The following is a 24,602-nucleotide window of genomic DNA, read 5'->3' on the forward strand; positions in this document are numbered from 1 at the left end:
TAAGTGACAACCAATACCTATCTACCAACAAGTGAATCTAAAAATCAAGTGAATAAAAAATCTGATAAACAGAATAAACTGGTGAATATAATAGAATCAGGGACATAGAAAGGAGGTGGACTGACAATTCTCAGGGGGGAAGGAGTGTGGGGGATGCAGGAAGAGACTGGACAAAAATCGTGCACCTATGGATGAGGACAGTGAGTGGGGAGTGAGGGCGGAGAGTGGGGTGGGAACTGGGAGGAGGGGAATTATGGGGGGAAAAAAGAGGAACAAATGTAATAATCTGAACAATAAAGATTTTTTAAAAAAATAAATAAATAAAAATAAAACTATTTTATATATTCCTATTTAAAAATAAAACAAAAACAAATAAGAAGGCTCCTAGAAAACTAAACTACCATAATACAATGAACAAAAGCATAAACACAACTTACCAAATACAAGAATGAACAGTGTGTTTAAAGACACCACCCAGAAGACATGTTCCTAAAGGAAAAGAACATTAATAAAACATATTCAATTCCTACTTGACATATAAAGACTACTCCACTTATTCAATTATAAGACTGAAATGTTCCCTATATAGTTGAGAGTTCATTCTAAAAATTATGTACAACTTTAAATTTTTCATTAGATAGCTCATAAATCTAATAAAACTTAAGTTCATTATGCTACATGTAGGAAAAAAATCAAAGTTACTCTATAAACATTTCCTCTTCAGAAATTAATAATTCACTACAAACTACACAGATTCTCATAAATAACTTCCAGGCTGCATTCAATCAAATGACGCTGAAAAATTCCAAATGGGGAAAAATTAGAAAACCACATTAATTCCCAACAACATTTTAATGGAAAAATACAGTGCTTCTTTCACTGTCCATTTTGTTCTCAAGACTTCTGTAAGGTCACTTTATCTTCTCTGGTCCCTTTTCCCCCTATGGTGTCCTGTCTTTCTTTGTTCATGCCTCAGTATACTCATTCTCACTTGGCCAATGATCTACTTCCACAGTTATGTATTATCACCTCCAAGATGACTGCTATCATCTCCAGCCAGACACCTCTACTTTAGTTATACTCCTTGCTGACACTAGAAAGACCAAGCCCATTTGTCTAGGCCCACCACCTCCTCCCCCCCATCAAGTTAAATGATCCTTCCAAAAAGGGCCAACACTTTCAAATTTTTTTCTTAGAAAGACATTCCCATCAGGAAAGAATACCCCAATCTGCTACAATCCAAGGGGCATAAAGGGTGATTAATTTGTCTAAGTGATGACTGCTACATTCCTATTCACCATGTCAGCTTATATCACTTGAATTTTTTCAGCTTTTCTGCTTTTAGGGCTCCCAAACTGTCCTTATTCCTTATATCTTCTGTGCCTCAACCTCTAAATTATCTTATTTAAAAATTCCCTGCTGACAAACTCCAGTAAGAAACACCTAACCAAGGCCTCTTCTGTACCTCTGATAAACACCTTCTGTAACTGAGTCTTAACCATGTAGTACCTCTAAAATTTCTTATTCACGTGTTAATTTCTACTAACTATAAAACATCTTTGAGAAGAGGGATCCCATTTCATTCATTTCTGAACCTCACAGTATCTATTACAATGGGTGGCACATGGTAGATACTAAAAATATCTTTCCATGAATGAAGTCATCCTATAAATTTTTTTTCCAATAATTAGAATGCACTTTTGTCAACAACACTGCCTAACTTCTGGGACTCATCTGTGAGGGACTGATGAGGTAAGAGAGGTAAATGAGTATGTAGTCAAATAATACCTTCAATACCAGTGGTTCTCAACCTTCCTAATGCCGCGACCCTTTAATACAGTTCCTCATGTTGTGACCCACAACCATAAAATTATTTTTGTTGCTACTTCATAACTGTAATTTTGCTACTATTATGAATCATAATGTAAATATCTGATATGCAGATGTATTTTCATTGTTCCAAATTGAACATAACTAAAGCATAGTGATTAATCACAAAAACAATATGTAATTATATATGTGTTTTCCGATGGTCTAAGGCAACCCCTGTGAAAGGGTCGTTTGACCCCCAAAGGGGTCGCGACCCACAGGTTGAGACGGCTGTCCTATACTGATTGGATCAAACTCTGAATAGAAGCTTAGTAACATCATATTCTCTCTAATCTGTGAATTACCACCAGGTGCATCCCTCAGTGTTACTACCTCAACTGAATCACTGAGACAAATAATTAAGTCACAATTCTATTATTTAAAAAATGTTAAGAGTTATGAATAAAGATAATTTTGTTTGGAAAAAAAAAATGTTAGCTTTACTTACTAGAAAAACTAGTGATCCATCAAGTCCTAGCATCTAAAATGAATAATAACAGGCATTAATTCAAGATAAAAAAGATTTTTTTAATTCTATTTATTAAACAGGCTCATTTTCCTTTCAATATCTTTATTTTTTAAGCATTTTTTTATTGATTTCAGAGAGGAAGGGAGAGGGGAAGAGAGCTAGAAACATCAATGATGAGATAGAGTCATTGATCGACTGCCTCCCCCATGTCCCCTACTGGATATCAAGCCCACAACCCAGGCATGTGCCCTTGACTGAAATCGAACCCGGGACCCTTCAGTCCACAGGCCGACACTCTATCCACTGAACCAAACCAGCTAGGGCCCTTTCAATATCTTTAAACATAATCCATACCCACTACTTTCCGATATAGCCTATCATTTTCAGAGAATAAAAAACTCCTGTGTATGGGAGTTTTGTATTTTGGGTTTCCTTTTATTCCAAATCATGGTTTTGAAGTAAAAAAAAAAAATCCATATTGGGTTCATCCTTACATTAGCTATGGAGTCAGTCAAGACTTCATGATACAACTATATTGTCAACTGAAGCATCAGAATAATACTTAAATTTTAAATTGTTACTTCATTTTTGAAAGTCCACAATTTCAGACTAAACATTCCCTAAGTAGAGCAAGGCTTGTTTTAAAAACCATAAGACAGAAAAACAGCTATCATTTTCAGTACAAACAAAACATCACTTAATTTTCTCTAGAAATTAAAGATCTATGAAAGTTTTAAATCAAACATAACTACAGAATTAAAACACTGATGTTTGATAGAAGTCTTACTCACTCTTTCCTCTTTCAAAAAAATAAGCTCTTCTGCAGCTCTGTCCCATTCTAAAGCATTCCAGTTCATGTCATCTAGAAATAAAATTCCAGTTCAAAGATTACTGACGTAACTTGAACTATAAATAATAAAATGTGCCCTTTTAATTTGGTGTTTTGTAAACTATTGTTGAGAAGCTAAACCACATTTAAAATGTTTCCATATGAGTATTTACTTATTAGGCAATAAATAAGAACCCATATACATAAATACAACATTAAATAAATAAGGTGGTGCTAGTATGTGGAAAGTACTAGAAAGGAAAGAAAAAGGGTTATGTGATAGAAAGGAATTCAACAGTTCTGAAGCAGGAATAACTCCAGTGGAAGTGAGGAGAGTAAGGAAGCCAGACGACTATAATTCTCTGGATGCAGAGGCAGTGGAAGATATAGTATGAAAGGCAGAAAGGGATCAGATCATACAAAAGAAATGTGAAGCCTAGATTTTATTTTGTTCTTCAGTATCATGGAAAAACCACTAAAAGATTTTTAAAGGCAGGAAAGCAATCCAAATACTAGGTGGGACAAGAATGGAAGAAGGAAGACCAGTTAGGAGCTATTGCATTAGACTGAGACAGAAATGGTGGCCAGCACTAGGGAAGCAGTAGACTGCATCCTCAGAGTCTTTGAATAGATACTCCCCTCTCCCTGGCAAAGGCCCCATTACACAACTCGCTTCTCATCCTTCAGGTCGTAGCTCAAATAGCCCTTACTCTGAGCTACGGGAGCATCTTGTTTAAATAAGTCTCTCTCCAAAAGCATCCTCAGAACAACCTACACAATGTTTATCACAATGTGTAATAAATTTGCTCACTTGGGTATTCTTCACTAGACCAGAAACTCCATGAAGGCAGAGCCCTGATGTTTTGAGTGCCTGGCACACAGGAGACACTCAAATATTAACGATGTCAAATGGACCCAGAGGCAGTGCAGCACCTGACAAGAAAACTCTGGGTGGGAAGAGAGAAAGGGAGGAGCTGAGCTACTGACAGCTGACTTGCAAGGCTCAGTCTCGGATCTTCTTTTACATTGCAAAGTTACATGTTAGAAAAGGAGAAATTGAGCCCTGGCTGGGTAGCTCAAGTTGGTTAGATCAGGGATCCTCAAACTATGGCCCGTGGGCCACATGCAAATACAAATATTGTATTTGTTCCCGTTTTGTTTTTTTACTTCAAAATAAGATATATGCAGTGTGCATAGGAATTTGTTCATAGTTTTTTTTTAAACTATAGTCCAGCCCTCCAACGGTCTGAGGAACAGTGAACTGGCCCCCTGTTTAAAAAGTTTGAGGACCCCTGGGTTAGATCATTGTCCCAATAAACCAAGGTTGTGGGTTTGATTCCCAGTCAGGGCAAATACAAGAAGCAATCAACAAATGCATAAATAAGTAGAACAAATCGATGTTTCTCTCTCTCTCTCTTCCTCTCTCCCTCCCTCCCTTCCCTCTATCTCCCTTCTTGCTCTCCCTCTCTCTAAAATCAATAAATAAAAATTTTTAAAAAACAGAAACTGGTTTCTCTGGATTGCATCTGGTCTACAGTGCACTCTCCAAGAATTTTTCTTTGATATTGAAAGTACTGGCTCAAAAGAATGGCCAAAAAAAAAAAAAAGATAAATCTTTATCAAATTCCTTTAAAAAGAAAAAACTAGGATCTACACCAACTTACAAATAATTTCTTCCTACCCATCCTACTAAAGTCCTGTGTAAAGTAGGATTTTAAAACACAAAATGTGCCGTTTCACGGAAAAAAAATGTATGCATATATATATCCATACATGCAAGTTTGCCAAAATAAAGTAAAAACAAGTTAAAAATATAATTTTAAACCCACTAAATTTTGAAAACACCAGTCCTCCCCCAAGGCAACTTGGGAATGGACTCATGGTGGAGAAGAGGTGATAAGGACAAATGAGCAGCCATTACCCTGGGCCCCATTGTTGGCATCCGCTGCATCTTCTCCACCTGCCTCATCTTCCTCCTCGTTCTCCTCCTCCTCTTCTTCTGCCTGATCATCCTGGGCATCCGGGTTTTCCCCCACCACTGCGTTCTCAGCTGGTGGGTTGGCAGGCTGGTCAGGAGCAACATTCTCAGCCCCATTTCCTCCCGCTGGAGCCTAAAATGATGGAAGAGCGCAGACATTTAGCTAATTTACCTCAGTTTTGCTCTATTTCCAAATCAAGCTCTTTCTTCTAAAATAAATAAATAAATAAATAAATAACCAAGAGGCTCAAAGTATTGAAATTCCAAAACACACCTCTCAAAGTCAAATGTATCTTATTTGGATCAATTTGGTATATAAGGACATAAATTCACTTCACAGTGTATATATTCATTCAGTATAATTTAAGAATTATCATTTCATAAAGCATTATAGATAACTAGAGGCCTGTTGCACGAAGAGATTCATGCAATAGGCCTTCCCTTCCATTTTCTGAGGCTCCGCTGATTCTGGGGGCGGGGGCGTGGGCGTGAGGCCTCTTGGCTCCGCTGATCCCAGGGCGTGAGGCCTCGCGGTTCCGCTGATCCTGGGGTTGTGAGGCCTCACTACTCGGCTGGCTTCCAGTACATTTGGCTTTGCTCCACCACTTGGAACCTACGTATGCAATTAACCGCCATCTTTGTTGGCGGTTAATTTGCATATCACCCTGATTAGCCAGTGGGAAGCGTAGTGAAGGTACGGTCAAATACCCTTTTTGTCTTTTATTAGATAGGATGGGTTAACAATATGGCTATCTTGAATACATCATTCCATACATAATCCTTCTTTAAAAGACATGACTCCAGTCTTTAATGACCCCTCAGGAATAAAAATATATTTATTTATGCACCTATTTATTTGTTTACACACATACAGATATAAAACTTAATTCTCAGTTATCAGTTAAACACTTGAGGAAAACATAGCTAATTTCTGCTCTATAGGTAAGCCTGTCCATATATATTTTATCAGTCCCCACATGCATCTTTCTCTGGCTCTTCCTGAGTGCAACAAACTACCAACCAAAGACATAACTGCAGTTAATTAAAACACTCAACTCCCTTGGGGACTAAAAGAGAACTACATTAGCCCCGGCTGACTTGGTTAGTGGTTAGAGCATCAGCCCTGGGAAGCAAGGCTTGCTGGTTTGATTCGGTCAAGGGTAAGGGCATGTACCTCAGTTGCAGGTTCCTACATGTGGGAGGCAACCAATCAATGTTTCTTTCTCTCTCTCTCTCTCTCTCTCTCTCTCTCTCCCCACCTTTCATCCTCTACCTCTTCATTCCCTTCCACTCTCTCTAAAAATCAATGGAGACAGAACCTAGCGAGAGAACATGGCAAAAGATCCTGGACAGAACCTGGCTACAGAAATTGTGTGGAGAAACTAGACAGAACCTGGCTGAAGAACTAGAGACAGAACGGTTGGACCCCAGCACACACACATATGTGTATATATAATAAATTAAACATATTCATCCTTTGATATCTTAAAAAAAATAAATAAAAAATAAATAAATATCAATGGAAAAATATATCCTCTGAGGATAAAAAAGTTTTTTTAAAAAAAGAACCCTATTAAATGCTTCAAATGCTTCAAAATATAAGGTACAATGATAAAAGTATTAAAGGTAGGTAAGAACAGTGTTGTTTCTTTATAGTCCCATTTTTTTTATGTGTGGTTTTCAAGGGAGAAATTGCACTCAATTCTGCAGTGAAAAATATGTGGCAACTTTGATTAAATCAATCTGCAAACTGACAAAAGTAGGTCATTACATGAAAAATTAAGTTATTAATTTACACTTTGAGTATCTTACACTCAATTTTTTCATATCAAAATTTTATGAAGTGTGAATTGTTTTCATATGTAAGTAGCTAATGTTTTTTACATTTTCAGCCCCATAATTTCTCAGCAGGCAAAATACTAAAAATAATTTATGTCCTCTCTTCTTAATAATTCTAGCAAATGCTCTTGCATCTAAGCATGTATCCTCTGATAAACAAAAAGTAAAATGGCACACCATTGTTATAGTGGTCCAACGTTTCTACTTTTGGTAACGTTCCTGCTAGCAGCAGCAAAGAGGAGGCATTTTGCATACAAAGAAACTGATGAGCAAAGAGGGTAAGTCACTTCCTTAATGTTACCCAGCATGTCAGAAGCATGTACAAGAAGTCTGTACCTTAACTTCCAGCATTATGCAGGGACCCAAGCAAAAGCAATGCAAGAGCACTTTAGTACGCCCCCAATATTGCTCCCAATCGTGCTAGAAAATTGATTGTGGGATATATATGCTCCCACAGCAGCATTCTTTTGATTTTTTTCACATCTCCCTTAATCGTCTCCCACTCCTTTTCACTACTCTGCTTTGCAGTGAGGGACATGGGAGTCAATGGGGTTGGGTCTTAGAGGGTGATGACAAGTCTCATGTCCTGTCCCAATAAAAAGAATTGGAGGAAGTGGGGAGTTACCTCATTTTGGTGGTGTCCAGCAGCATTGAAGGGTGGAACAGCATGATCCAGCCAAATCGGCGCTCCCCCGTGGACAATCTGCTCTCGCAACCACACCAGGCTGATGAACGCACACAATGTGCACGTCACCACAAAACAACCCTGTAAACAATCCGCCAATAAGTTGTCCCTAGTTTAAAAAAAAAAAAATTATATGGAATTACTCCAAAGAACACCTAACGAAACCAAAGAAACTCAAGATGACAACAGTTCGTCTTATACTAAAATCTCAGGAAAAAACAGCCAGAAAACTCATAATTTTCTGGGTGAAAATCAGCTCCTCAAAAATAATTACTAAGGGCAGCTTGGCACAAAAGAAGATTTAGCACATATAAGTATAATTTTTTGCAGGCTTAATACTCTAATGATCTTGATATAGTTAATAATATATAACATTTCTAATTCTGACATCAGTAATAAGTAAAACACATCTAATATGTCTTTCCCAAGAAAATTCAATTACAATGCTTAATATCAAATTAAGATACAGTAAAACAACTATAGTGTTTTTTAGCATTTAGACGTTTTTTAGCATTCAGACACTAATAATCACAAGAAATATTTTAAAAATAAATTTGAATTCAAATGCCTATATTACAAAAAACATATTTAAATGAACTTTCAGCATGCGAACATAATCATATATATCCCACAATGCACAACAGCCTATTTAACAAGCTGTCCCACCATTACAAAACAGTTCTTTTTAAGACAGGTATGTTTTAAAGCAGCACATATGTATATATACATGTCAGCTGCTTCTACTGTAGCTATAACTGTTAAAATTATTATTTGTCCTTGAAACTGAGAAACTCAAATTGTAATAAAAATAAAAATTGTAATAAAAATAAATATGTGGAGCAGCCCTGGCCAGTGTGGTTCAGCTGGAACATCATCCCATACGCTAAAAGGTCAAGGGTTCAAAAAAATTAAAATTAAATAAATAAATAAATAAAAGGTCAAGGGTTCAATTCCCGGTCAGGGCATATACCTAGGTTGCAGGTTTGAATGTGAACCACATGTAGGAGGCAACCAATCAATGTTCCCCTCTCATATCAATCTCTCTCTTTCTCTTTCTCTCTCTCTCCCTGCCTCTCTCTCTAAAAATCAAAGAACATATCCTTGATTAAGGATTAAAAAAAAATAAAAACTTGTGGGGAAAAACTAACACCATTATGCAGCCTTCCACTGTCACAAGGTTCATACTCACGTGGACAGCATGTCCAGTGGCAGTGTCAGTAGTGAGCTCACGGAGCCAGTAAACAAGCACTTGTAGATGCGGCCTACCGAAAGAGGACACAAGGGCACATAGTTACAGTTCTCATCATCAATCTCACAGCTGTTCAATTAAACAGAGGGAAAGTGGAATACCATGAATGCCACTAAAATACACATTTAGTCTTTGCAAGGATGAGTCTAAAAATATTAAACTGTTTTAAAATGGTCAAGGCCCTGGCTGGGTAGCATCATCCCAATGAGTCAAGGCTCTGGGTTCAATCCCAGGTCAGGGCACATACAGGAATCAACCAATGAATGCATAAAAGGGTGGGAAAACAGATCGATTTTTTTTCTCTCTCCCTCTAAAAATCAATCAACTTCTAAAATTTTTAATAGTCAAGCATAAAAATAGTGATAATGAAGAGTAAAAGTTACTCAAAAATGTTTAAAGTTTAGATTCTAGATTCACACTTGCTTGTTTTTATTGAATGAGCTTAGATGTCTGAAAGAGGAAAAAAATCTAAAGTAAAGATATCTCCAAAATTACATAGTGGAGAATTTTTTTAACCTAGAATTCTAAAATTCATTGAGTCTGCTCATAAAATTAAAGGGTATCAGTTTGGGGAGTACACATTTTTGAAATTAGAAGTTTTCAATGGAGTACATGCTCCAATGCCATGAACAGCGGTGGCTCCTCTGCTGTTAATCAGGTAGCAATCTAGTCCTACACTCTATTTGGTTACCCTATATTTTAATGTATAGTTACACTATATTTTCCTATCTACATGTAGCACATCCATAATCTCCCACAAATATAACAACTTAAAAAGCGCCCATTTCCATCCTCCCCTCACAATTTCTTCCCTGTTAAGATCATCCAGAATTTTAGTTCTAGGCTGTTACCTAAAAATTACTGTAGATTAACAATTACAATTTAGCTGTATGACCTACTTGCTTCTTTTCTCTATATCTCACAACTTTCTCTTTGATTCCTTGCTCATTTTATGCAGGAATAGTCGCAAACACATTTTCCATAAATAGTTTGAGGCAATAAACTTTCGCAGTCCTTGCATCTATTGAAATGTCTGTATATTGCCCTTCCATCTGATAATTTATGGGTAGGTTTTAGGATCAGAAATTTTATCAAATTTTGTAATTTGCCTTCTAGCATTCAATTTCAAGTTGCTGCTGTCTTCTAGCTTCAGCAAAATATTTGCTGGTTTTAAGTGTGACGTTAGTCTGATTTTCATTACTTTGTAGGATAACCTGCAAGCATTACATCTATACAACACCCTGCTCAGAATTGGAAAACTTTAGAATATATTTAGGTTTTTGAGTCTCCTTCTATCATGGTCAGCTCTCTCTCTTTCAATCTACAAGATGTCTATCATTTCTTCTTCCATCATCTTTTTACCTTCTGGAACTACTTATTAGACAGGTACTAAAAAACCTGATGTAGCCTCCATCTCTCACTTTTCTCATACTTTCAACATCTTGTCTTTTTGAGTTACATCCTATAGATCTCCTTGCTCAATCTTCTAGTTCACTAATTCATTCACACTTCTACAGTACTTACTCTGCTATGTGGTATATCTCCCAAGATATTCATTTTCATAAATGAGTAAGTTTATCTTATTTTAATAAGACATGAGAATATGAATTATATTTATTCAAAAATCTTGTTTGCATTCAAGATTGCAAAAAAAACTGTATTTATATAATCTGGCACCATATACCCCCCTCCATGTCTTTAAGAACAATGAAGAACTCAAAAAGTATCAATTAAGAGTTAGTATACCAACCTCACTGAAAGCCTCCTGTATTTGAAAGAAAGCCTCCTAATTATTCAGGATCATTTGATACGTGAGTGACTTTTAAAAGAAGGGGGGGGGGGGCGGGAATCTCAAGAGAACCCATCTTTTACAATCTTTGAAGGCTCTAACTCCCAGAAATAAAATTCAAGTTTCTTCCAACTATGGATTGACTTTGCTTTTTCAATTCTCTCATGAATTCTCATTATTAATTAGACTCTGTATGCTGTATTTTTCTTTCCCACATTCATTCAAGAAACTGATGTGGTTAAAAATACTTCTTAATTCAAGTGAACTGTTTCCTAAGGCTTTACTAATATATGAAATAATAATATCAAATAATTAAATATCATTCAAACAAAAATATAATCTAATATTACTCTATAATATTAAATAGTTATGCAGTGTTTAATTAACTCCAACCACAGAGGAATGAATACTCACATGCTGTGAGAGGAACAACTCCCAACCATGCAAAGGCCACAAGTGTATAATGAAACCAATATCGTATTGCAGTGCCAATACTTGTAACCAGTCCAGCAAATATGTCTTGGATTGGAAGCCGTGAAGGCATATCTGGGGAATAAACTATTACAGAAAAAAATTATATATAATTTCATGAACAGTGAAAAATAGACTGATTCATAAATATAAAATAGGCATGTAAAGTTATCTTAACTTTCAACATTTGTATTATACAAATATTTTTCCTATAAAAAATCAATCAAATACTTATAATAATAGCACATTTAAGAAGCCAACAAAAAGACCTCTGAGCAGAAAAAAAGATTCAAGAGAAGTCTGCATCTCTCATTCACAGCCATGAACTTCATGAAAAGCTAATTTACACATCATTCAAACAATATGATTATCTGGTTTCCCAGATTATAAAAGATCAGATAAAAGCAAACAGGAGAAAAAGGTGAAACTAGTGACTTCATCAGGAATAAACCCTCCTGCCCGAGCCAGTTTGGCTGAGTGGATAGAGAGTCGTTCTGTGGACTGAAGGGTCCCAGGTTTGATTCCGGCCAAGGGCACATGCCTGGGCTGCAGGCTTGATCCCCAGTAGGGGGTGTGCAGAAGGCAGTCGATCAATTATTCTCTCTCATCATTGATGTTTGTTTCTATCTCTCTATCCCTCTTCCTTCCTCTCTAAAATCAATAAAAATATATATTTTTAAAAAAGAATAAACCCTCCTTCCAAACACAAGCCTTAGAAATAGTACTAAAAAGGCACAACAACCTGGCCCCTGGCAGTGTGGCTCAGTGAATTGAGCGTCATCCCATGCACCAAGAGGTCACTAATTCGATTCCCAGTCAGGGTATATGCTCAGGTTGCAAGCTCAATCCCCAATAGGGGAAGTGCAAGAGGCAGCAGAGCTATGTTTCTATCTCCCTCTCTCTTCCTCTCTCTCTAAAAAAATCAATAAGAACATTCAAAAAAAGGCATAACAATCTGGGTCCATTTTGTGTAAAGCAAACAGACAACTGGCATTTGTTAGCCAACCATTTCTCAATTTTAGCACAATAGTTAACACTGCAAATGATAAATTAAAGTCTTCCCAACTTTCTGTAACATGTTGTTCAATACACTCCGAGGAAGAGGTTGTGGCCATGCTTTAGAAAGATTTCCAATGTAAACCACTGCTCCACCACAGGAATCTTCAAAAGAACACAGAAGTAGAATGCCTCTTTCTCCAGTGAGGCCAAAACAAGAACTATAATATATATAAAGTTTTTTTTAAATATCTAAAATTTATGAGAGCACTATAACAAAACTGTTCCCATCTACAAACATTAAGAAATAATTAACAAATAGCAACTTTTTACAACACACCCACAAAGATCCTTACTTTAAGATATTTGAAACATAACAAGTCATTAAACCAGTAAAAAGAGTTTTTGAGAAAGATAAAGAATACAGCATCTGTCAAATGAAAATTAAAATTTATGTGCCTCAAAGTAAAAAAGCTCACAAGTATTTCTAATCAAACTTTATAAAGATATTTAATTAGTCTTACAGTTTACTATAGCTAAGCTGTTGAATTTTTATGCCCTACAAAAACTTAAAGACTATGAAACAATAGAATTGACATTTTGATGGTAATGAATATAAAGCTCCAAAAGTGAAACCGTAATGACTTTAATAAATTGTACTCTGGCCCTGGCTGGATAGCTCAGTTGGTTAGAGCAGTGGTCGGCAAATTCATTAGTCAACAGAGCCAAATATCAGCAGTACAACGACTGAAATTTCTTTTGAGAGCCAAATTTTTTAAACTTAAACTACATAGGTAGGTAAATTGTTATTAATTTAATTTGGGTACTCCTAAGCTGGCCTTTGCTAAAAACGTCCTCAATCTGAGGGGTCGACCTCAGCAAACGTACCCCCACTTCTTCTAATGCCACTTCTTCAAAATAGACTTGCCCAGGCCAAAAACCAACTTCTGCACATGGGCCACGAAGTTTCAATCGCACTGTATGTGCGCACCCGCACGTGGTATTTTGTGGAAGAGCCACACTCAAGGGGCCAAAGAGCCGCATGTGGCTCGCGAGCCGCGGTTTGCCGACCACTGGGTTAGAGCATCCAACCAATATGCCAAAGTTTCAGATTCAATCCCTGATCAGGGCACACACAAGAATCAACCAATGAATTAAAACTAATACTAATTCACAGCATTTATACTCAGCAGCTCAAGATACTTAAAAACAAAAAACTTAAAACACAAAAAAACCTTTGGGGGAGGAGGGCAATGTACTAGGATCCCAGAATAAAAATCATGCTTTATATCCTTGATAATTTGCCAGTATAGTCCAAAATTCAGCAGTCGCCAACCAGTGGTCCATGCGGTCTGAAAGGTTGGTGACCACTGCTCTAATTGTTTACAATGAACAATATTAAATATCAATCAACTGGTACAGAATTATAAAATGTAACTGAAATTTTAAAGACTTGCAAAATATTTACTACAGGCTTAGAAAATACTGAGCTTAAGAAAACATTTTAAAAAGCAAGTTAAAACTTTGTTTTTATTATCATTATTATTCCAACCTACATACTTTTAACTCAAAAGATATCACAAATTTGAACAGTGATATGATATTTGATAAAATCAAGGCGTCATTATTAATTCTGCTGAGTGACTAATGTTATTATAATTATGTTGTTTTTTTAAAGGAATCCTTACTTTTTAGAGATACTAAAATGTGTACTGGTGGCCCTGACTGGTTTGGCTCAGTGGATAGAGCATCAGCCTGTGGACTCAGGCGTCCCTAGTTCGATTCCAGTCAAGGGCATGTACCTTGGTTGCAGGCACATCCCCAGTGGGGGGTGTGCAGGAGGCAGCTGATCGATGTTTCTCTCTCGTCGATGTTTCTAACTCTCTATCCCTCTCCCTTCCTCTCTGTAAAAAATCAATAAAATATATATTTTTTTAAAAAAGTGTACTGGTGAAATTATAAATAATGGCATTTGCTTTAACACAATTAATGCCATGTAAAGACCATGACTTTAAAGTGGGTCAAACTGATTGATGGGTACACGTGGACTCAATACACCTTTGCAAACATTTGAACTTGTCCATAATTTAAAAAAATAAAATAAAAACAATAAAAAAGAAATATAACACAAATTAAATCAGTATCTCTCATGTGTTAAAAGCAGCCATGTATTTTTTAAAGTATTTTCTAAAATACTATAGCAATACTTCCCATTACTATCAAAGAAAAACTAATTGAAAATAATCATTAAACACTTTCATGTGGCCAGTTACTACCCAAAAATGCAGTGAAAACTTCTAAAAGAACTTACTTGGTGTGAAAGCAAATCTGTGCTTGCATAATTCACAGTATTCTTTTCGACTGTGTTTCAGCCACTGAACTAAGCTGCAATTACAAATACACTCATAAGTATAGTATTTATAACAAGGAAACTTTAATGTTTCATTAAAAACTAATGTTCTGTTTTATTAAAATGCTACATTTCATAAAGCTTTTACAATTTTGACAATTTCAAATTTAAAATATTCCAAACTTTTAATAACAGATGCCTTCTACGGTAGAGAACAGTAACAGTAAAGATAAACCAATATGTATACCTACTATTAAAATGGTTAGATTAATTTAAATTGTAATATCCTCAAAGCTAACTGATTATAAGAAAATCTCCAAACATCAATTCCAGTTTTAATACTGGTATCATAATACTGTCATCCTGAGGGCTAGGTCTGAATCCTGGTCTGTCACTAACTTCCTGGCTATGTGACATAGAACTAGTTAGTTAACCTTTCTATGCTTCCATTTCTTCACCTGCATAATAACAACAATAACTCCACCTCATGGTTTTGTTGTAAGGCTTAAATGAGAAAAGCACTGAGCACTACCTGGCACAAAGTATTTCATAACGTAAGCTAGTACCATGCCAGACAAAACTAGAAAACCTTAATACTTCCAATGAACAAAATAAGCCCTCCATGGTAGAAATAAACAGGTCTCACATATACCTGGAAAGAAATATTCCAAATTACATAGCACAGCAATAAGGAATATGGGTAATTTCCAAATTTTCACAACAAAAAAAAATTTTAAATAACTAATTATAGGAAAGTTCATTCAAACAATCCCCCTTATATATGATGACAAAACTGAAGCTCAGACAAGATTTTCTACAAGGATTACTTACCATTCTTGATGGATAAACTTAATACTGCCAGTACATACACAAGGATGATAAAGAGGTTTCTCAGGTGTTCCTTCTGACCGACACACTCTACATATGTCTGTTAATAAAAAGGAAAACTTGAGTTATCTTTAGTTATAATTTAAAAAAATAGTATGCCCAGCAGGTATAGCTCAGCGGTGGAACGTCAATCTATGAACCAGGATATCATGATTCAATTCCTGGTCAGCACACATGCCCGAGTTAGCAGATCGATGATTCTCTCTCATCACTGATGTTTCTATCCCTCTATCCCTCTTCCTTCCTCTATCTGAAATCAATAAAGCCATATTTTTTAAACAGACCACCAAAAATTAAAATACTGCATGCTGCCCTAACTGGTTTGGCTCAGTGGATAGAGCGTCGGCCTGCGAACTCAAGGGTCCCAGGTTCGATTCTGGTCAAGGGCATGTACTTTGGTTGCGGGCACATCCCCAGTAGGAGATGTGCAGGAGGCAGCTGATCAATGTTTCTCTCTCATTGATGTTTCTATCTCTCTATCCCTCTCCCTTCCTCTCTGTAAAAAAATCAATAAAATATATATTTTAAAATAAATACTGCATGCTAAATCAAGAACCTATCACTTGGTAAAACATTAATCAACAGCATGGAAAACCAAAAAAGTGTGATTAGGAAAAAAATATATATAGATAGATAGGTAGATAGATATAGATAGATATATATATAGATAGATAGATATATAGATATATATATCTTAAAAATTTCCTAACATATAAGAAGGTCAATTGTTCCTTCACTCTGTGAGTATATCAAACTTAAAAGTAACAGTTTTTATTTAAAACTGCTAATTTTTAATAAATGCTAAGTAGAAATATGCAATATCAAGTCACCATCAGTGTCCTAACAATTTAAAGTTAAGTCCACAGAGATCAAAGGGGAGGGAGTTTGGAGTGGACTAGATAAAAGGTGAAGAGAGTAGCTAAAGAACATAAACACATAGGCCATGCACATAGACAACAGAGTGGTGAAGGTCAGGGGAGGGGTGTGGGGGCTAAATGGAGGTACGCAAAGGAGGTGGGGGAGAATGGGGGACATCTGTAATAGTGTCATCGACAACAACAACAGAGAAGAACATAAAAAGGATCTAACACCATAAAACTAAAAGTCAAAATATAATCAATAGTTTACACTCTATATCTAAGGACTTAACATAGTAATAACAGTGGCAGCAGGGACTTCCCTTTAGCTTTACCCCACTCTACCAGAGGTGGAGAGAGAAAGATACCGGTGAGCACATGCGATTGGGGGTAAGGGAGGAATACTCCAAGACCAAGATGGCAGGCCAGGGAGAGGCGAGCCAGAGGCCACGGTAAGCAGCCACAGGGGCACAGGGCTACTGGTCGCAGTTACAGAGCAGCAGGTCATCCCTCACCCTCTCAACCATCACCCCAAGTAGCTCTTGGGAACATTGGACCACCGTGGCGAGAAGAAATCTCTTCTTCTCCGTAGCCTGATACAGTGGGGCTAGTTTAATTCGTTCCGAGACCAAGCTCCTTAAGGAGCTCGTTAACTCAAATTACTCTATCAACTCAATGCAAAAAATCGGCAGAGAGACAGCTGGTATCTCAAAAAACTCGTTGGGACACTCGTAAGTCAAGGTCCCAGTGTACATAGGGAGAAGTAATCACACAGAAGGAATCACAACAGATCCATCAAGCTCTCACTCACTCCTCAATGCTCCTCCTGCAGGATCACCAACCAAAACCTGGTTGCAACAATCATCTTCTCTAGGATCTGCTGGGGTCAAGTGCCAACCCCAAGTGGGCAATCTGAGGGGCAACAGGCAGCGTGTACAAGGGACAGGAATTTAACGCAACCTTTTGATCTACTCGCACAGGGAACTCCTTAATGCAGAATAACTGCAATCCAAGCACATCACTAATGGATTTAAAGGGCCGCTGGCATCGGCTGGAACACCACTTGTCAAAGTTGAGGGATACTGAGCACTCAACATAACCTAAATAGTTAGCACACAAGTTCCTTCGGTTATCAATATGCCAGCCAAATCACTCTGTAAGTGAAATGCCACACATCGCCATCCATGGCAATCCTGTCCCTGCCGGAGTCAGTGGGGTTGTCTAGACTAAGTCAAATAGCAGACTCCATTGCGGTGCCTTTCAGTTCACCTTTGGAACCAGACCTCAAGCTACCACCACCTGGTGGGCTTTGGTTTCTTGGAAGCTGCCAGCGGATCACAGGAATAATGCTGGCTGTTTGCATCGTTTATAGTCAGAACTACCCGAGATCTGTACCTCTTCAAATCTCCTACTTTCTTTCACCTGCATCCTTGTTATTTAAAGTATTCTTGGCAAAAAGCTTTCACTCTGGTCTGTCCTGCAGTAAGACTTTGAACTTCAGTGGTGCAATACGAACAAACACCCTAGGCATTCCATCTAATCAGCCTCCGCGAAGTTCTGACACAAAAAACAGAACCATGGCCCTGACCAGTTTGGCTCAGTGGCTAGAGCATTGGCCTGTGGACTGTAGAGTCCCAGGTTCGATTCCGGTCAAGGGCATGTACCTTGGTTGCGGGCACATCCACAGTATGGGGTGTGTAGGAGGCAGCTGATGGGTGTTTCTAACTCTCTATCCCTCTCCCTTCCTCTCTGTAAAAAATCGATAAAATATATTTTTAAAAAACCAAAAACAGAACCATGCTCGCATTCCAGGATACCTAGCGGCAGCGTCCAGGCAGCTCGCGCCCTGCTTTGAGCACTCTAATTTTCTCCAAGTACACACTTCAACACCGGGAAACTGCTAAGAGCCAGGAGAGCAGAGGCAGGGGGTGTGGATGGGGACCAAGGCTCCTCAGCCATGGACCCGTGCCAGCAACCCAAGCTTGGCAATTTAACTACACCAAATTCAATACCCTGCACTGAGGCCGGAATTACCCCAGCTGCCAGCACCAGATTTGCTGTTTCTCCTTAAAAGATTTCAAGTGGCCTGGCCGGTGTGGCTCAGTGGTTGAGCTTAGACCTATGAACCAAAAGGTCACATATGCCCGGGTTGTGGGCTCGATCCCCAGTATGGGGCGTGAAGGAGGCAGCCAATCAATGACTCTCTTATCAGTGATGTTTCTATCTCTCTCTTCCTCTCCCTCCCTCTCTGAAATCAATAAAAATATATTTTTTAAACAAAGATTTAAAATGGACTCATTCTGCCAAAACCAGTTTGGCTCAGTGGATAGAGCGTCGGCTTGCGGACTGAAAGGTCCCAGGTTCGATTCCGGTCAAGGGCATGTACCTGGGTTGCAGGCACATCCCAGTAGGAGATGTGCAGGAGGCAGCTGATCGATGTTTCTCTCTCATCAATGTTTCTAACTCTCTATCTCTCTCCCTCCCTCTCTGTAAAAAATCAATAAAATATATATTTTTTAAAAATTAGTCTATTTTGTAAGAAATTTTACATAAAACTTTTTTTTAAAATAAGCAAAGGTTAAGTATGCAATCTGCAAATATCACAGCTGAACTCTTATTTTACTAACACTACCAAGTCCAATTTTATCGATGAAGTTCTTTAGCAAGAGGGCTGAGCATTTGATTTATATAACACACACAATTTTGAAAATTCATGTTAGGAATTTTCTTATTTCACTGGTCATGTTTTTTAAAATGTAATAAAAATTTTCACTGGCTATATCTTCATCAGGGAAGAAAGCAGAATCAGGTTTAAATAATACCTGTCTCAACATTCCTAAAAGACTATTTCTGCACAACCAACAACCCAATTCTAATTTAAAATCATTTAATCTAAGTGTCTCGAATATGGAATTTGTTCTAAAGAACAATATCACAAATCTCTTTGGCAGTATCGACTGTTTTTTCCCCACATGTTGTGACTGAGTTTTGTTCAAGAGCACTTTATATATAAATATTCCCCTAAATGGAAAGGCAAAGATTGTTGCTGTAAATCAAATAGAATAGTGCTAAGCCCTAGCTATAATACTTGTAAGGCAAACATGCGGCTGTTTAGCAGGCCCTGAGCCCTGCTTAGACTGTGTCATGGGCATTTCCACACCTTATTAGGGAACTGGAGGCTAGGAAAGGCTGCTGAAAAGGGGCTGCACCTGCTTTTGCTCTATACCCCGAGCTGAATTTCTTTCGCTAATCTGTGTGTAGTCTAGAAGGAAGGGAAGCTCTTCCTGCCATTCCAAGTTCCAGAAGAAAAATCTGAAACAAGGCATAAATATGCAGAACTAAACATCTATTCTGGAAGATACATAAAAACTATTGCTACCTTTGGTGGGTCAGGGTTGGGAAAAAGAAGTCCTTTCCTTATTTTACATGTGTAATATCTATAGTATATATTGTGTATTATTTTACTATCTTACTTTTAAAATCAATAGTTTCCTATATAGTTATGTTCAAAAACATGTACGAGATTGTTCATAGCAGCACAATTCACAATACCTCCGAAGAGGAAACTACCATTCACACAATACTATATGGCATGAGAATAAACCAACTAAAACAACAAACAACAATTTGGATTTATCATACAAAGAATAACTACTATACAAATCCACATTTAAAAAGTTCAAAAACAGGAAAGACTAACATATATCATTAGAAGTCAGAATAGTGGTTACCTCTAGGGGAAGGAGGCAGTAAAGACTACAAGAGAGAGGACTGAAGGCTCCAGAACAAAATGAAATAGACGTACTTCTTCCTATTCTCCCTGCCAGGTACAGCTAAAAACCACGGATATCCTATATAATAAAAGCCTAATATGCAAATCGACTAAACAGTGGTGGAACAACTGGTCATTTATGATGTGCACTGACCACCAGGGGACAGACGCTCAACATAGGAGCTGCCCCCAGCCCACAGACCCCAAGCCAGCCAAGGTAAGTGCCAGCAGGGGGGCCCCCTCGGATCGCCCCAATTGCCCCACCCATCACCCCAGAGAGGGAGGCAACGGGCGCCAGCAGTGGCGGGGGCAGGGCCGGTGAGCAGGCGGTGCCAGGCCAGCCAAGGCAGGTGTCAGCAGGTGCCCCCCAGATCACCCCACTGTTCGTCCCACAGATTGGCCCTGATTGCCAGCCAGGCCTAGGTTTCCCTATCCATGCACAAATTCCATGCACCAAGCCTCTAGTTATAAATAAAACAAACATAAGAAGACTCTAAAAGGTAAAGAGAAGGCAGACCAGCAAGGGAGCTGGGGACCCAGTGCCAATTAGTTCTCTGTGTTTGTGTTTTGCTTCATATATCCCGGACTGATGGTGGAAGTAGAAAAAGCTAGTGTTTCTATTCTAGAAACATCGATGAGAACAGACAGAAAATATCCCCCCAAAAAAGCCTGCTCTCTCTAGCCAAAGGACCAGGAAAGGGGCCACCTAGCAGAAAATCTTCAGACAATAACTGCTGCTGTACCCCATCCAAACACCACCAAAAAAGAAGAAAAAATGTGGTCCTAACATCACCTCTATCAGCCAAGATTGAGTTAAGAGTAGACTTAGATTAGTTAACTCTACTTCAATTACTGAGACCCAACTAAATTATCAATCACGTTAATGAGTGAATGAGGATTTAAACCTAACACCCAATCCAAAGAGTGCTCCTTTCCACTTTATTTACTTCCTCCACAACCACTCTGGTTGTGTGACCGAGTTTACTTGAATTTTTTCCCCACAATTTAGTATCAATATTCTTTATATTTTTACTATCTACTCCAACTTCATTTTATTTCCCCAAAAACATTGCACTATTGAAATAAGAATAAAAATAACTAGGTAAAACAGCAGCTTTTAAAAAGCAGTTTTTTTCACCCTTGTTGGATGGTTCAGTTAGTTGATATTTCCATACACCAAAAGGTTCAATCCAAGTCGAGGCAGGTACAGGAGGCAACCAATTGATGTTTCACTCTCACAAAGATGTTTCTCTCCCCACTTCCTGTCTCTCCTAAATCAATTAAAATACACACACACACACACACACACACACACACACACACATCTCCCTTCAGGTGAGGATTTTTTATGTTTTTATTTTAATTTTATTTTGGGGGGGAGAGGGAGAGATAGAAACATAAATGATGAATGAGAATCATGGATCGCCTGCCTCTTGCACGGCCCCTATTGCGGACTGAGTTCACAAACCGCTCTGACAGGAGCTGGAATCAAACTTGCAACCTATTGGTTACTGGGTCGATGCGCAACAGCTGAGCGACACCTGCCCAGCTAGGGTGAGGATTTTTTTTAAAAAAAGCAGTTTTTGCCAAAACCGGTTTGGCTCAGTGGATAGAGCGTCGGCCTGTGGACTGAAAGGTCCCAGGTTCGATTCCGGTCAAGGGCATGTACCTTGGTTGCGGGCACATCCCCTGTAGGAGATGTGCAGGAGGCAGCTGATCGATGTTTCCTTCTCATTGATGTTTCTAACTCTCTATCTCTCTCCTCTCTACCTCTGTAAAAAATCAATAAAATATATTTTTTAAAAAAAGCAGTTTTATCAGTAATGAAGCTGGACAGTTTCACATTTTACTAAATTCTCTCTTTGTGAATTATCTTTTAAAGTCTTTTGTCCAGCTTACTAATTGAGGTCTTAACAAGAAAAGTCCTTCCCCACCCCCCACCCCCCAAAAAAATCAGAAAAACATTTGAGTAGATACTTTACCAAAAGGTACAGAAATGAAAAATTGCTTTAGTCATTAGGGAAATGCAAATTAAATCACAATAAAATGGCGATGGCTGCACAACGTGACTGTATTTAATGTCATTGAATTATACACTTAAAATGGTTCAAATAGTAAATCTTATGTATATTTTACCACAATATATACCTATTAAAATGACAAAAACAAACAAACATACTCTTAGCATAGGAACCAGCAATCCTATTCCTAGGTATTTAGCCTAGTAAAATGAAAATGGATGTTAACACAAAAATCTGTATGAATATAGTGTATTCTGGAAACAAAGGGCCCAAACATTCTACACCTAGGGAATGGGTAAACAAACTGTGGCACATCCCTAAAAGAAAACACTAAGCAATAAAAAGGAATGAACTACTGATACATGCAACAATGTGAATAAATCTCAAAAGCATTTTGTTAAGTAAAAGAAGCCAATCTAAAAAAGCTACATACTGTACGGTTCCACTTATGACATTCTGGAAAAGGAAAAACTATACAAACAGATCAGTGGCTGCCAGGTCTAGACTGAACTGTGTTGTTTCTCCCACCACTAAAAAAATTCATTATGTTGAAATCCTGACCCCCTGATACCTCAGAATGACTGTGTATTTGAAAACAAGGTCTTTAAGAGAGGTAATTAAGTTTTAAAATGAGGTCATTAGGATGGATGGGTCCTGACCCAATATGATTTATAAAAAGAGGAGATTAGGACACAGACACACACAGAAGGAAAACCATGTGAAGACAGGGAAAACACAAAAAGCCTGCAAGCCGAGAAAAGGAGTTTCGGAAGAACCCAATCCTGCTATACCATTTTCTGTTTTTTTATTTATTTTTTATTGAATTTATTGGGGTGACATTGGTTAATAAAATTATATAGGTTTCAGGTATATAATTCTATAATACATCTTCTATATACTGTATTGTGTGTTCACACCCAAGTCAAGCCTCCTTCCATCACCATTTATTCCCCCTTATCCTCTTCTACATTCCCCCCACCCCCCTTCCCCTCTGAAAATCACCATACTATTTTCTGTGTCTATGGGGGCTTTGTTTTGTTTTACTTAATCCCTTCACCTTTTTCACCCAGCCTCCCAACCATCCTCTCCTTCAGACAACTGTCATTCTGTTTTCTGTATCTAAGAATCTGTTTGCTAGTTTGTTCACTAGATTGCATACACACATGAAACCATATGGTATTGCCTGGCTTATTTCACTCTCCAGGTCCACCCATGCTGTCCCTAAAGGTAAAATTTCCTTCTTTTTAAATGTAAGCCAATTAATTTTTAAATAACATTTTCCATTGTATAAATGTGCCACAGCTTTTATTCATTTAGTTACTGATGAGCTCTTAGACTGCTTCCAAAATTTGGCTATCTATACTAATAATAGCCTAGGTGGCGTCACGCCCTAATGTCATCACAAGATAGCCGTCACAAGATGGCTGCACACGCAGCAGAGGCAGGGCCCAGTGGCTGCTTCGCACTGTGAGGCCTGGGAATCCCGTGGCTCTCCGCGGCACGGAGGAGGCTGGTCCCCGAGACAGGGGAGGGCAGTTTTGGGTGATCAGGCTGACAGGGGAGGGCTATTGGGGGCAATCAGGCCAGCAGGGGAGCAGTTACCTAGATATCAATCAGGCTGGCAGGGGAGCAGTTAGGGGCAATCAGGCAGGCAGGCAGGCAGGCAGGCGAGCGGTTAGGAGCCAGCAGTCCCAGATTGTGAGAGGGATATCCGACTGCAGGTTTAGGCCTGAACCCACAGGAATTGGGCCTAAACCAGCAGTCAGACATCCCCCGAGGGGTTACAGATTGGAGAGGGTACAGGCCAGGCTGAGAGACACCACCCCCCCCCAGGTGCACGAATTTCATGCACTGGGCCTCTGTTGTAAACAACACAGCAATGAACATAGGGGTGGCATATATACTTTTGAATTAGTGTTTCAGGTTTTTTAGGATATATTCCCAGAAGTGAAATCACTGGGTCTCCTGCTTATTCCTTAATCTCAAACTTCTAGCCTCCAGAACTGTAAGAAAATTAACTTCTGCTACTTAAGCCCACCCAGTCTGTGGTACTTTGTTATGGCAACACTTGCAAACTAATACAATGTCTGAAACTGAACTTCTGTCTTCCTATTCACAGCTGATGAAACTATACTAGATATCAATGAATTTCTTTTTGTTAATCCTCATCAGAGGATATGTTTTCTATTGCTTTTTTTTTCCAGGGGGGGAGGGGGGAGGGAGGGAGGGAAACATTGAATGTGAGAGAGACACATCAATTGGTTGCCTCCCACACATGCCCCAACCAGGGCAGGAATGGAACCTACAACCCAGGTACGTGCCCTTGACTTTTAAAACTCAAGACCAGGGGTCCTCAAACTACGGCCTGCGGGCCACATGCGGCCCGCCGAAAACATTTTTCCCGCCCGCTGGGTGTTTTTGCCGCTGCTGCCTGTTGCTTAGCAGCCAACTCCTCCTGGGCCCGTAGTGCAAATGTGTGGAATGTGCGCTGCACTCGCACTCTCGGACTCCCCTCCTTCTCTCTGTCTCCCCACTCCTCC

The 24,602-nt window shown here is 38.5% G+C and overlaps 1 protein-coding gene across 1 annotated transcript in view; it reads right to left on the minus strand.

Annotated features, from left to right (window-relative positions):
• MARCH6 (membrane associated ring-CH-type finger 6) overlaps nucleotides 1-17,697 on the minus strand; it is a 54,386-nt gene extending 36,689 nt beyond the window's left edge. The window contains exons 1-10 of the mRNA XM_015567636.1: nucleotides 17,665-17,697; nucleotides 15,356-15,471; nucleotides 14,486-14,559; nucleotides 11,122-11,265; nucleotides 8,859-8,931; nucleotides 7,610-7,778; nucleotides 5,089-5,278; nucleotides 3,130-3,200; nucleotides 2,318-2,350; nucleotides 438-489 (exon numbers count right to left, since the gene is read on the minus strand). Of these exons, the coding sequence (XP_015423122.1) occupies nucleotides 438-489; nucleotides 2,318-2,350; nucleotides 3,130-3,200; nucleotides 5,089-5,278; nucleotides 7,610-7,778; nucleotides 8,859-8,931; nucleotides 11,122-11,265; nucleotides 14,486-14,559; nucleotides 15,356-15,471; nucleotides 17,665-17,697 (955 nt within the window). The remainder of the gene's footprint in view (nucleotides 1-437; nucleotides 490-2,317; nucleotides 2,351-3,129; nucleotides 3,201-5,088; nucleotides 5,279-7,609; nucleotides 7,779-8,858; nucleotides 8,932-11,121; nucleotides 11,266-14,485; nucleotides 14,560-15,355; nucleotides 15,472-17,664) is intronic.
• Nucleotides 17,698-24,602: the final 6,905 nt, after the last annotated feature.

The sequence above is a fragment of the Myotis davidii genome, unplaced genomic scaffold, assembly GCF_000327345.1.
Source record: "Myotis davidii unplaced genomic scaffold, ASM32734v1 scaffold143, whole genome shotgun sequence".
Taxonomy (NCBI): domain Eukaryota; kingdom Metazoa; phylum Chordata; class Mammalia; order Chiroptera; family Vespertilionidae; genus Myotis; species Myotis davidii.